A 14,544-nucleotide genomic window follows, 5' to 3' on the forward strand; every position below is an offset into this window, starting at 1 on the left:
TGCCTGGGTAACTAAGTTACAGAGAAAGGTTGAGCAAGTTAGGGCTTTATTCTTTGGAGCACAGAAGGTTAAGGGGGGGCTTGATAGAGGTCTTTAAAATGATGAGAGGGATAGACAGAGTTGACGTGGATAAGCTTTTCCCACTGAGAGTAGGGAAGATTCAAACAAGGGGACATGACTTGAGAATTAAGGGACAGAAGTTTAGGGGTAACATGAGGGGGAACGTCTTTACTCAGAGAGTGGTGGCTGTGTGGAATGAGCTTCCAGGGAAGGTGGTGGAGGCAGGTTTGTTTTTATCATTTAAAAATAAATTGGATAGTTATATGGACAGGAAAGGAATGGAGGGTTATGGTCTGAGCGCAGGTATATGGGACTAGGGGAGAATACGTGTTCGGCACGGACTAGAAGGGTCGAGATGGCCTGTTTCCGTGCTGTAATTGTTATATGGTTATATGGTTATTCCAGATATGGCTTCACCAGGAGTCTAAATAATTGGAGGAAGGCATCCTTACCTCTTAGAAACATAGAAACATAGAAAATAGGTGCAGGAGGAGGCCATTCGGCCCTTCGAGCCAGCACCACCATTCATTGTGATCATCCCCTATCAATAACCCATGCCTGCCTTCTCCCCATATCCCTTGACTCCACTAGCCCCTAGAACTCGATCTAACTCTCTCTTAAATCCATCCAGTGACTTGGCCTGCACTGCCCTTTGTGGCAGGGAATTCCATAAATTCACAACTCTCTGGGTGAAAAAGTTTTTCTCAGCTCAGTCTTAAATGACCTCCCTTTTATTCTAAGACTGTGGCCCCTGTTTCTGGAATTCTTACAATATCTTATCTCCAATCGCCATCTTAACTGGCATATTAACTTTCAGTAAATTGTGTACAAGGACAAAGTCCCTGCGAACACCAGCACGTTTTGATCTTACATTTTTGAAAGACTATTATACCTTTCTTTTCCAATTACATTCATCAGTCTTGTCTTTGTCCATTAACTTCACTTTATTATGCACTCCGAAACCTTGCTGCATTCACCTTCTGCCACTTAGCTTTTTGTATCATCCAGGATATGTTATACCCGATCTCCTAATCTGAATAATTGATTTAGATTGTGAACAGCTGGGGCTAAACAACCAATTCCAGCATTTAAATGGAAGGAGTGTTTTAAAAAAAATCAAATTGGTTATTATTGCTTCATTATTGTCACTGCGTACAGTTGAAAGCTTTTGAAAGCCATACATAAGTACAACAGGGAGTGCAATGGGGCAGTGGGGGATAGGCATGATTTTCACTGGGCACTCAAAGTGACATCCAGAGGCAGTTTTCCTCATCCTCAGGTGCACTCATGCAGTCATGTTCTGCACACGAACTTTATGCTGGACAAGCTCACAAATTCTAGCTCTTTAGCTGAAGTATTTTGCGCCCTTTGTATCTTATGTTTAGTCAGGTGCCAATTTTTTTTCGGACCAGCAGATGGCAGACAGTATCTGCTATTAAGTGATATAGTTTAATTAATGCCCTGAAACTGCGAAAATAGACCTGGTGACATTCAAACAAGTTGTATTAAGAATTTGTCACATCTGTGGTCACATCTGCTCAACCTTCCAGGTTGCAAGAACACTATAGTGTAGTTTGAAAAAATACCCAATTCGTAAATTATTCTGATTAAAAAACAAACTTAAGAAATAACATGCATAAAATAGTCAATTTCATGACCTCAGATAAAAATCTAAATTTTAATTAATTTACAGAGTGCATGTGCTGCTAGCAAATCTTGCATTTATTGCATATTTCTAATGTACTTTGAGAAGGTATTGTATCAGTTTTAGGCAGTTTACCATGTCATGTGGTGAGGGTAGTCCCAGACACTACTGTTAAATATGAAATTCCATTAATTCGACCGCATAAGAACAAAGGAATTCTGCTTTATTTTTGTGTAATGTGGATGAGGAACCAGTAGATAATGACACCTCTGCCTCCTCTATCTTTTTAGATAGTAAAGTCATAGGGTTTGAGGTGCGCATTTGCAAAAATTTGCAGGTGGTACATATATGCTGTAGCCATGATAATAGAGAGTAAATATCCAGGATGATGACGGCAAACAGTTATGTGATCTTTTATTTGATGGTGTCACGCTTCAAGAGATGTTGGAGCCGATTTCACCCAGGATAGTGCAGAAAACACAACCAAATTTATCTTATTGACAGTGGGGACACCAGGGCATCGGAAAAAATATTTTATTCACCCAAGAATACCCAGCCTCTAACTTGCACTTGTAATCACAACATTTACATTTCTGGTTAAGTTTCTGGTCAATTGAGATTGGGAATTTGATGCTTTGAGATAGGGGTTGAGGTTTGATGAAGGCAAGGCCTTTTAATGTCAAATGGAGGTGGGTGCACTCTGTATTGTTGATGACAACATCTGTGCCCAACAAGTGCCAAGCAATGACATCTTGTATGCATTTCCATTCTGAAGTTTGGTTCTATTGGAGGTGGACTACAACATATAATACCATATAATTACAACATGCATTTGATACCATAATTTAGCACTTTGTCTTTTTCTAATTTAATTTGATTTCATTTATTGTAAGTTGAGTTCTTGAATCGAATGCAATTCCTTTTTGCAGAAAACTATTTAAAAAAAGTAGTCAGAGTATTCAATGACAGTGCTGCTGAAACCATTAAATAACTTAAGCCATGAAAAAGCATAAGTCCAATCCCAATGCAAGCTCCATGACATTATCTGCAGGGAAGTAATAAAGGCTGTTTGTATCCAAAGGAGCAGAACTGCCATTCAATGGGACAAACCAGTGTAATCAAGTGATGGGTCAAATATACAGAGCAGCAAATAAAGTTAACTCTAAAACTATAAAACAATAACCCGGCAAACCATCAACAGGGAGAGCAAAAAAAAAAAAACAGTAAAAGGATTATCATTTCATGTGGAAAGATATTTCTAATTACTATACAGACTTCAATTAAATTATTTATTAAAAGTTAATTTGAGAGCCCAAAGAAGGATATTGTTTGGAATTAAAAAAGTTTTCAATTTTCTATTTCCAAGACAATTGATTTCTTGTTATACCATAGTTTCATACCATTATCAATTCACAAATATAAAAATGTCAAGGTAACTTTAAATATCTATTTTAAATAGTTAACACAATTTACAGTAATTCAGTATTAAAATTGACAATGATGAAGGAGAGATCTTCACAGGAAATTCTGCTGTCGTTTTAGTTTTCTTGATCTTCCATTTCAAAATAGCCATCCAATGAGGACTGAAACAAAGGCAAAGGGGAATGTATGAGTTTAAATGTCCTTGGAACACAATTTACAAATGAAAAACATTTAATAAAATACATATTAGCAATGTTAATGATGAAGCGGCTGGCATGTTCTGGCCAACCTATTTTCCCGTTATTGCAGATCCTCTAGAAAGCATCACATCTCAGTTGAAGACAATATGTAACTAGCCACAGTTTCAATACATCACAAAATTACTAGAAACACATTCATAGCTGATTACTTAGGTAAGCAGGATGCCTTGCTGTTAAATATTTTACTTTTTTTTTGCTGCAAAATCTCATATTAATGTTATGTCCATTAAGACTTTATTAAAAGTAGGTGTTGCAGAATAATTGAGAAATGTGCAAGAATTAATACTGCAGTTGATACAGTTCAAGTTCAAGTGAGTTTATTGTCATGTGTCCCTGTATAGGACAATGAAATTCTTGCTTTGCTTAAGCACACAGAAAATAGTAGGCATTTACTACAAAACAGATAAATGTGTCCATATACCATGATATAAATATATACACACATGAATAAATAAACTGGTAGTGCAAATAACAGAAAGTGGTTGCTAATAATCAGAGTTTTGTCCGAGCCAGGTTTAATAACCTGATGGCTGAGGGGAAGTAGCTATTCCTGAACCTGGTTGTTGCAGTCTTCAGGCTCCTGTACCTTCTACCTGAAGGTAGCAGGGAGATCAGTGTGTGGCCAGGATGGTGTGGGTCTTTGATGATACTGCCAGCCTTTTTGAGGCAGCGACTGCGATAAATCCCCTCGATGGAAGGAAGGTCAGAGCCGATGATGGACTGGGCAGTGTTTACTACTTTTTGTAATCTTTTCCTCTCCAGGGCGCTCAAATTTCCGAACCAAGCCACGATGCAACCGATCAGCATGCTCTCGACTGTGCACCTGTAGAAGTTAGAGAGAGTCTTCCTTGACAATCCGACTCTCCGTAATCTTCTCAGGAAGTAGAGGCGCTGATGAGCTTTTTTGATAATTGCGTTCGTGTTCTCGGACCAGGAAAGATCTTCAGAGATGTGCACGCCCAGGAATTTGAAGTTCTTGACCCTTTCAACCATCGACCCGTTGATATAAATGGGGCTGTGGGTCCCCCTCCTACTCCTTCCAAAGTCCACAATCAGTTCCTTGGTTTTGCTGAGTTCATTCTAGAACTCGTGATTCTTTCTACTAATGATAAAGAGCTTCTGAATTGGAGAGGACCTAATATATTACCAAGTTATCAGGAGGTCTTTAGTGCTTTGTGTACAATGAACACCAGTCATGCAAACATATTCGGTTGTGCTGCAGCAAGTAAGAATTTCATTGTTCTATCTGGGACATGACAATAAAACACTCTTGACTCTTAAGCTATTTGCATTCAGCAATGTGTGTATTGCTATTAGTATCATCGGGTCTAGCTGCTGAGACAGAATGCAAGCCTGGATGTCTTCAAGTCTGCTCCTCCATTTGAATGGTAGTACTAGATCATTAATGACCACCTGAACAAGTAGGATCAAAGTTTTTTTCAATCTTTCCCTCAAAATTAGCAGCCTCCAATAATGCTGCACTGGTGTGTTGATCTACACATCAGCTAAAAATCCTTTTGATAAACTCGAAACTACAATCATTAAGCCAAGAAGAATTACACAATAGTCCACAGCAATCCTGGTAGGAGTAATCAAACTTCACAAAGAGAAAAATCAAGTTACATTAATCACAATTCTGCTCTCTGCTGCCTCCAATTTAATCCCCAGAACCAAAATCCCCATCTGGAAACTTTCTTACATTTCTTATGGCAGCCAGCTTTGTGCCAATTTAAACTTTAGGCAATTTGACCCTGTGAACAGGCTCCCTCTGGATTCCTTGCCAACCCTTTGTAGCACATTGAACACAGTAATCTTTAGACAGGATAGGATGATTGTAATTTTCTTTATCCTACAGTACAATTCATTATCCTACAGCATAATAGCGTAGATTTGAATTGAAGCCACAGAAGTGAAAGAACCATCCACACCGGTAGTTTATTAAAATATAATGTATAAATGGAAAGACGATTGTGCAAAGGCAGCACATTATTAAGTAAAGTTTGGATCTAATTCTTCAGGCGGATCTATTTGATCAAGTGCCAAACAATAATGACTAACCCTAGTAACAGATCATAAAATGTGGAAATTATAATCTCCTTGTTTATTGGAAAAGGACCAAACATCCATTTAAAACAGAACCGCTCCATTTCCCACTCCCTTTGCATGGATATTGTTGTTTAAAGATTCCAATGGTGGAAATTTGTTCGGTCTTCATCGTCGTGATTAACTCTTTTTTTTTTTTTTTTAAAGTGTAAATCATGAACTGTGGTTCCGGGACATTAAAAATAATTAGATGAGTGTGAAAAATATGCCAGGATTTCACAAAAATATCGTTTCAGTGATAATTTGTAAATTATAACAAATAAAATGCCAAAATTGGGCATTATCATAGTGATATCATGGCCATATACCTCCTAGTATACGAGACCAAGTATAGACTAGGTGACCATTTTGCCAAATAATTGCATCCGGTCTGCCAAGGCCTACTGGATCTCGTAATTACTAACCATTTTAACTCCCATTCTGACCTCTGCTGGGCATCTTCCATTTACCAGTGTGAGACTGCAAACAAACGTGAGGAATAGCACCTCGTATTCCACTTGGGTAGCTTACAGTGTAATGATACAAATATTGAATTCTTCAACTTTAGGTAACTAGCCCACAAACAATCCACCCATTGCCCTCCTCTCTTCCCTGTGCCCCACCTGGATTTGCACCCATTTCTCCCTTCCCCCTGCATTTGGCTTCACAATTTGCACTTCAATCCTTTTCTCCTTCTCACACCTTTTGTCTTTTCATCGCTGGCCTTTACCCAATCATCTGCAAATTAAAAATTCCCACACCTGTATCAACCTATCATTTGCCAGGCTTTATCCTGCCCCATCTCTCTTCCAGTATCCTCCACCCCCCCCCCCCCCCCCCCCCCCCGGATTACTCCGGCGTTTTTTTGTGTCTTTCTTTGTAAAAATAGCATCTGCAGTTCCTTGTATCCTCCTCTATGTTGCTGGTTTCTGCAGTAGAATATCTAATTCAGATGATTGTAGTCAAGGCCCAAAGTAAAACAAAAGCAATCCAATCACCTGCATCAGCATCTGTTCTTTTTTTAATCTGCTGTAAAAGCACAACACCTCATGATTGGCATGAACGACTTTTCTGTCAAAGTCCATGACTCGGAGTCCTTCCAGGCTGCGTGCACGAGAAAGAGCCACATATGCCTGACCACTTTCAAAGACTCGTGCTAGTGAAATTTCCACACAGTCTAATGTCATACCCTGAGATAGGAGGGGGAAGGAGAGAATAAAATGTTGGTGACACAGTTATAGCAGCTTTTGGACACACACACACACACAGTAAAGCAAATTCCCATAAAATAGAGATATATATTAAAAATGAAAATGTCAAATAGACCAACACTTCCATATCAACCATTGCACAAAGTCATTGCAATTTGGAAGCATTTGTAAAGGTTTCTCTTTAAAAAAAAATCTAAACCGTGACTTGGATCCGTTTATTTACTCTTGCAGAAAACCAACAATAGAAATGCATTTCCTATCTCTCAATTTTTCAAATACTGGCACAGAATGTTAAATCCAAAAGGTATGACAACAAACCATTTTACCTAAAGTGTCCGAAATTCAGTGGCTATCAGTAACTGTATCTCTCAGCAGTAACAGCTCAGGGAGCCAATGCTTTCTCTTTATTAATATCTCCATTCACTAGATGCCAGTTTTACTGACAAAGCTGGAAAACACTATCAAAAAGAGCCAGAGTCTATGTCAAAATGTTTTGGCAGAGAGCTTTAAAAGCCATAGAATGCAAATAGCAGCAGTTACAATTTTCTATAATGCCTGCTCTATTCTTCTACATTCAGTTTTGGGGATTGTGTGTGTGGAGAGGGGTTGGTGCCTCATGCTTTAACCTTTGAAATGCCAACTTATCACAGCACCAAAATAAAGGGATTTGAGAAAATTTGAATCATTGGATCTTGGTGAACTCCGTAATTCCAAATTAGCTCTCGGTGCATTCACAAATAAGTGTTGAAGAAGGGTCCTGACGCAAAATGTTACCTATCCATGTTCTACTGACCCATTGCACTGTCTCTTCTCAACTCCTGTAAGTGCCTCAATTTGCAACACCCTTGCCTTAGAAGTGGTTCAGGCTGTGGAGGAGACTCCTCCACAATAATCGGACAGTTGAAATAGATTTTAAATGAATAAATTAATATACAAACACATTACAGAAATTAGTAAAATAGAAATTAAACTGCCTGATCGGTGCCCACATATTGACTGAAGATTTACCAAGCATGATTGATTACAAGATTTCACCTCTCAATATCAATTTAAAGACAATGGAGTAATTAAATAAATAAAAAACACACAATTCAGGCCAATGGCCTCAATCAAATGAGATTGCATACCTGGCTCTTGTGAATGGAGATGGCCCAGGCCAGCTTCAGAGGCAGCTGCTGTCTGGTCAAATAGTTTCCGCCCAAGGCTTTCACCAACCACCGTTCTGGCTTTATTGTCTCTGTTACACCACACATAAAACGGACTTGGGGCATTGCTATGAATGAATGAAAAAAAATCTCAATTAATTATATTTTAATTATCAAGACGGGATCGTTATATGTAACAATAGACAATAACACACCCAACACTATGGAGAACAAAAATGTCTAAGGATGCACATGATGCACTTGTTGTAACATGAACAGGAAAGTGTAGGACAATAGAACTAAAATAAAATTTCTTCAAATGCTCAGCCCTCTGCTGTACTCACTCTATACTCATGACTGCGTAGCCGGATATAGTGCGAACTCCATCATCAAGATCGCTGACGACACCACTGTTGTGGGACGTATCACTGATGGTGATGAGTCAGACTATAGAAGTGAGATCGACCGATTGACCAAATGCTGCCAGCACAATAACCTAGCTATCAACACCAGCAAAACCAAGGAACTGATTGTGGACTTTGGAAGGGGTGGGATCGGGACCCACAGTCCCTTTTTATATCATGGTGGAAAGGGTCAAGAACTTCAAATTCCTGGGCGTGCATATTTCTGAAGATCTTTCCTGGTCCCAGCACACTGATGCAATTATAAAGAAAACACATCAGCGCCTCTACTTCCTGAGAAGATTACGGAGAGTCGGTATGTCAAGGAGGACTCTCTCGAATTTCTGCAGGAGCATAGTAGCGAGCATGCTGACCGGTTGCCTTGGTTCAGCAACTTGAGTGTCCAGGAGCGGAAAAGTCTGCAAAAAGTTGTAAGCACTACCCAGTCCATCATCAGCTCTGACCTCCCTACCATCGAGGGGATCGATCGCAGTCGCTGCCTCAAAAAAGGCTGGCAGCATCATCAAGGACCCACACCATCCTGGCCACTCACTCATCTCTCCGCTGCCATCAGGTAGAAGGTACAGGAGCCTGAAATCTGCAACATGCAGGTTCAGGAACAGCTTCTTTCCCACAACCATCCAAAATGATCATAAACTTACTCAAAAGTAAATCTCTCATAATTCTCAAGAATGTGTACCATATGTTCATCCTCAGATCTTTCCTATTTTCAACATTTAGTAATATTCACCTTTTCTACTTGCCCCCTTTTCCCTCATACGATTATGAAATTCTTATTGCTCCATTCTGCTAGGTAGAAACACATTCCCATTCCTCTACTCCTGAAATAATTCCCCATATTTGGCCACCTTACATCCATGTTTCATTGCATGTAAATGAACACCTACGTTTGTTTCCAGGTTCAAAGCCAATGACGACACCTCGAGCACCATTTACCATCCCTCGTTGTACATCCAGGTTTTTGGTCAGCATCACCTGCAAAACAAAAGTGTGGGGTCAGTGGATCCCTGCATACAACATTTCCCCCCTGTTAAGGTCTCCCTGTTTGGACACTGACATCTAAAATATTCCACTGGATGCATCTGGCTATCTGAACGAGGACATCGAATTAAACAAAATCTTTGTCTGAGAAAATCTGTGTTTTCAGCAAAGAAAAAAAAACTCCGAGTTGTAAAATACACCATTTTATTTTCTAGCTCTCTTTGCATGCAATACTTTAATGGTGAAAGGACCCAGGAATGCACAGTGCAGTGTCCCTGGACATAGATTTCAGCGAGATCTGCAGGTAGCCCAGACGAAGACTGACATTCACAACACGCTAAACCTGCTTCATCACGAGACATGTCTGTGGAGGTCCCAGGATGTCAGGTCCGGCATGAGGTACTCATTTCAGGTAGTAATCTTTAGTGCAGTGAAGAAGGCGAATGGTATGTTAGCATTCATAGCAAAAGGATTTGAGTATAGGAGCAGGGAGGTTCTACTGCAGTTGTACAGGGTCTTGGTGAGACCACACCTGGAGTATTGCGTACAGTTTTGGTCTCCTAATCTGAGGAAGGACATTCTTGCCATAGAGGGAGTACAGAGAAGGTTCACCAGACTGATTCCTGGGATGTCAGGACTTTCATATGAAGAAAGACTGGATAGACTTGGTTTGTACTCGCTAGAGTTTAGAAGATTGAGGGGGGATCTTATAGAAACTTACAAAATTCTTAAGGGGTTGGACAGGCTAGATGCAGGAAGATTGTTCCCGATGTTGGGGAAGTCCAGAACAAGGGGTCACAGTTTAAGGATAAGGGGGAAATCTTTTAGGACCGAGATGAGGAACACTTTTTTCACACAGAGAGTGGTGAATCTCTGGAATTCTCTGCCACAGAAGGTAGTTGAGGCCAGTTCATTGGCTATATTTAAGAGAGAGTTAGATGTGGCCCTTGTGGCTAAAGGGATTAGGGGGTATGGAGAGAAGGCAGGTACAGGATACTGAGTTGGATGATCAGCCATGATCATATTGAATGGCGGTGCAGGCTCGAAGGGCCGAATGGCCTACTCCTGCACCTATTTTCTATGTTTCTATGTTTATGCAAAGTATTCAATCCCTCACACTGGTGCTCACCAAGGAACTGCAGATGCTGGTTTACCAAAAAAACAAACACAAAATGCTGGAGTAACTCAGTGGGCCAGGCAGCATTTCTGGAGAATGTGGATAGGTGATGTTTCGAGTAGGAAACTAAAGAGGTGTTCTGATCCAAAATATCACCTGTCCGTGTTCTCCCGAGATGCTACCCGACCCGCTGAGTTACTCCAGCACTTTGTGTTATTCCCCAGTACAGCTGCTAGCAGCTGATACCAACATCACCAACCTCCGACCCGAGGCTTCAAGGTGTCACGCTCTCCTGCTACTAAACTTATATCCTGGCCCTCCTCCTCCTCCTCCTCTTCCCCCACCCATCTCAACCTGTGACCTAGATCCACACATACCCATTTTCCTTTGGGTACTCTATAGCATGCAGTAAAAGACAAATACTTTGCATGCTCAGTGTTTGGTCAATGGGTCAATGGATGTGGGGCCCCGCTCACTAGAAATTTGTGATACCGAGTGCAGAAAGCAACATCCATTTGATATTCTGGACCTTGCAATCACATGCTTGATTAAGCAGTCTCAAGACCACAGTGTCAAAGGAAGGAATCAGCATGATACTGAGAAAAGGAGAGAAATGTAAAAAAGGATAAAATATTAAATTACAAATATTGGATTAACGAGATCCAATTCAGAAACACTACTGACCTGTGCCCCTTTCTTCAGTTGCAGCTTTTGACCTGCCGGACATTGTGCGTTTAACATTTCTCCCAACATAGGATCGCTGTCAACAGCTTCAAACGTGAGCATCTCCCCTGTAAAGACAGATATGTCCATCAGCAAGAAAACACTCAATTGCTTGAGGCAGTAGATCTTTCAGAGTCAAAGACTAGCTCAGTTTGAAATGCCCAAACGCTGAGCAGCAGGAAAAAGGGCAATAGAACAACAAATCTCCAGCACATGTAATTACAAATATATAAAACCCTGGTTTGACCACATTACGAACAGTTCCAAACACCACTTGTTCAAAAAGTCATATCAGCTAAGGAGAAAATATACCACAGATTTACAAGTATAATACTTGAACTCTTCGTGGTGATGGTACTAGGAGAAATTGCATAAAATTAGGGTAGAATCTCTGGAATTTAGGATACATTTTCAACACAAGAGGAAATGATTTTTGCTACATCTCTCAGGACTTTTCACCAGATTGTGTAATCCAAAAACAAAGACAGTTTACGAAGTATTGCTTCCCCTCTAACAAAGTCGACAGAGCCCATTACTGCATCTCGAAATGTGAGAATCGAGTGATAAGGCACACAGGAAAAGCAAAGTACAAATTACATAGTTACAGAAGATTTAGTAGTCAAAGGGCTTCCAATAGTTGGGGGTAGAGATATAATTTTAGCACTGTTAAATGATTCCCAACAGGTACTTGGCTTTCATGATGTCAGGCAAATGCTGTCAGTGAGGGCAAGGAAAATAACTAGAAGTTGTGGTCAATGCTTAATCCCATGGCATGGATAGAAAAGGTAATTGAAAACTTCCAGGCAGAGATCCAAGAACTAAATAAAAGTAGGACTCTCCTAAAGTAGCAATCACAGTTACACCCAAACAGAATTGAAGCCACATTCTACCTTAGAGTTAACTGGTGGGGAGCATTTAAGCTATTTCAGTAGTTAAAAACTGCAGAAAGGAACAATGAGGTCAGAGGGAAATAATAACATTTTACGTAACATTGACTTTACCAAGATCCCCCAAATTGCAGGGATCAAATCAGTAGCAAAAATGAAAAAGAAACAACAGTAGGTCAATGTCTGTTGTGGCAACAATACGTTTGCTGATTCGAGGGCACAGACTGTTGTGTGTGATTAGACATTCCTTGAACTAATGAAAATATTTCTGAAACAAAACCAGGAATTAACTTGGAATACGGGAACAGAGTGAAAAAAAAAAAAAAAAATAGAAGCACTCTCACCAGTCAGAAAGCTGCAAGTTCAGGTCATTGTAAAAAGGGCAAGATGTGACGGTGAGTAAGAATACAATTACAAGTTACAGATGTCTTGTTCAACTGTACGGGATAGGCAAATTTGGGGAGTTTTAGGGCGAGATACAAAATTGGAATTAATGCCAAGATCAGGTGTGCCATTTATTATGACAAGGGGCTGTCTGGTCTATTTCTCCTCCTAATTGTGTTTTCTTTTAAGTGAATGGGCAGCACGGTGACAGAGTGGTAGAGTTGCTGCCTCACAGCTCTTTCAGCACCAGAGACCCAGGTTTGATCCCAACAACGGATGCTGTCTGTACGGAGTTTGTACGTTTCCTCCGTGACCACATGGGTTTTCCCCGAGATCTTTGGTTTCCTCCCACACTCCAAAGACAAACAGGTTTGTAGGTTAATTGCTTGGTATAAATGCAAATTGTCCCTAGTGCGTGTAGGGTAATGTTGGTGTGCGGGGATCGCTGGTCAGCATGGACTCGGTGCGCCGAAGGGCCATTTTCCGCACTGTTTATCTAAACTATATGGAGGACATACTAATGGTTCTAATATTGAATTTTCTTGTTGAGGAACAAAGAGGGAGTTGTTACACCTTTGAGAGTCTTATATGGAGCAAGCAGAAGTTAGAGCAGCTTATTGCAAAGACATAAAAATGCAAAAAGACAATTAGGAGAACAATTACTCTGATTTAAATGAGAAAAATCATCATACCGACACGTTTGCACAAGAATGTCTTTGAGAAATAAGTTTTCAATGTGGTAAGGAACAAAATAGGTCTGGATCGGAGGAATGAAGTAGGAAAAATGGAGTGGAGGGACCAACCCCCTATCTGGTACATAACTCCATTTAAAAGTAATCATGAAAAAAAATACACAAAATAGAAAAAGTTAAAAGTGCTTATCTTGATAAATAAAGACAATGTCAATGATTTAAGAGACTTTAAGATTTTTGCCTTCCACCACAGTGAGGAGGTGTTTGGTGAACTCACTGTGGTGGATGTTAAATTTGTGTTGATTGTGTGTTTTTGCCACTTGTTAAATTATATGTATGACTGCAGGGAAACAAAATTTCGTTCAGACCGAAAGGTCTGAATGACAATAAACCGAATCTAATCTAATCTAATCTAATCTTAAGAAGGGAGCTTGCACAAATAGAATAAAAGTCAATTGCAGGCTAAATGACAAAGCAAGATAACATAAAGGGAAGAGATTGTTCCGGTAAAAAATACAGGCATTTTGAAAGAACATCTGAAAAGTAAATGCACCCTGAATGATTAATTAAAAACATAGAAATGTTTATGGCAAATGTTAGGAGAGCAGTTTTGTTAAAAACAAAGGATAATGGGAAATAAATAAAATGAAAGAGGGAGAGAAGGATTTTACAAGATTGCTGGAGTAACTCAGAGGGTCTGGAGAAAAGTGATAGGTGACGTTTTGTGTCAAAACCCTTCTTCAGACTTCAGGTATCGACCTGAAATGTCACATTCCTTTTCACCAGAGATTCTGCCTGACCTGCTGAGTTACTCCAACATTTAGTGTCCGTCTTCTGTGTAAACTAACATCTGCAGTTGCTTCCTCCTACATCTGGAGTATTGTGTACAGTTTTGCTCTCCCAATCCAAGAATCTTGCCATATTGAGAGTGCATCAAAGATTCACCAGACTGCTTTCAGGGATGACAGGCATACTTTACAAGAGCAATTAGGTACAGTTATCAGGGGAGCTCTGGAGTTTAGAAGAATGAGAGGTGATCTGACAGAGCTTGACAAGCTGAATGCAAGAAAGATGTTTTCTCTACTCAAATAATTTAGAATCTGTCCCCTGATTCTAACGCTGACAAATCTATGGAATTCTCTGCAAGTGGGTTGTGGTGGTTCAATTGTTGAATTTATTCAAAAGAGCACGATAGATTTTATGGGTATTGGGGGGGGGGGGGAAGAAAATCAATGGATGGGGGGGGGGGGGGGGGGGGGGGGAGAGAGATAGTGAAGGGATACAATGCTGTGATGGAAGATCAGCTATAGTCTTGATGAATGTCTGAGCTACCTCGAAGGGCTGGATGGCCAACTCCTGCTCCTCTTTCTTACATTTTATGGCACTTTTTTAAAAAACCCTCAATTTTCATGTCACCGATAACCTCACATTTTGTGCAACCTTCTATGTTCATCCCGTTTAAAGCCCGTCTCACTTTCACGACCTAATTGGCGACCTCTGCCGAGTTTGCCCT

General features: G+C 40.2%; 1 protein-coding gene across 2 annotated transcripts in view; it reads right to left on the reverse strand.

Moving 5' to 3' along the window:
• Positions 1-2,221: 2,221 nt before the first annotated feature.
• pif1 (PIF1 5'-to-3' DNA helicase) overlaps positions 2,222-14,544 on the reverse strand; it is a 30,284-nt gene continuing 17,961 nt past the window's right edge. For both annotated transcript variants that reach the window (XM_033028804.1, XM_033028805.1), the window contains exons 9-13: positions 11,030-11,136; positions 9,135-9,222; positions 7,808-7,953; positions 6,468-6,659; positions 2,222-3,288 (exon numbers count right to left, since the gene is read on the reverse strand). In XM_033028804.1, coding sequence (XP_032884695.1) covers positions 3,244-3,288; positions 6,468-6,659; positions 7,808-7,953; positions 9,135-9,222; positions 11,030-11,136 — 578 coding nt within the window. In that variant the 3' untranslated portion in view covers positions 2,222-3,243. The remainder of the gene's footprint in view (positions 3,289-6,467; positions 6,660-7,807; positions 7,954-9,134; positions 9,223-11,029; positions 11,137-14,544) is intronic.

The sequence above is a fragment of the Amblyraja radiata genome, chromosome 10 (assembly GCF_010909765.2).
Source record: "Amblyraja radiata isolate CabotCenter1 chromosome 10, sAmbRad1.1.pri, whole genome shotgun sequence".
Classification (NCBI taxonomy): domain Eukaryota; kingdom Metazoa; phylum Chordata; class Chondrichthyes; order Rajiformes; family Rajidae; genus Amblyraja; species Amblyraja radiata.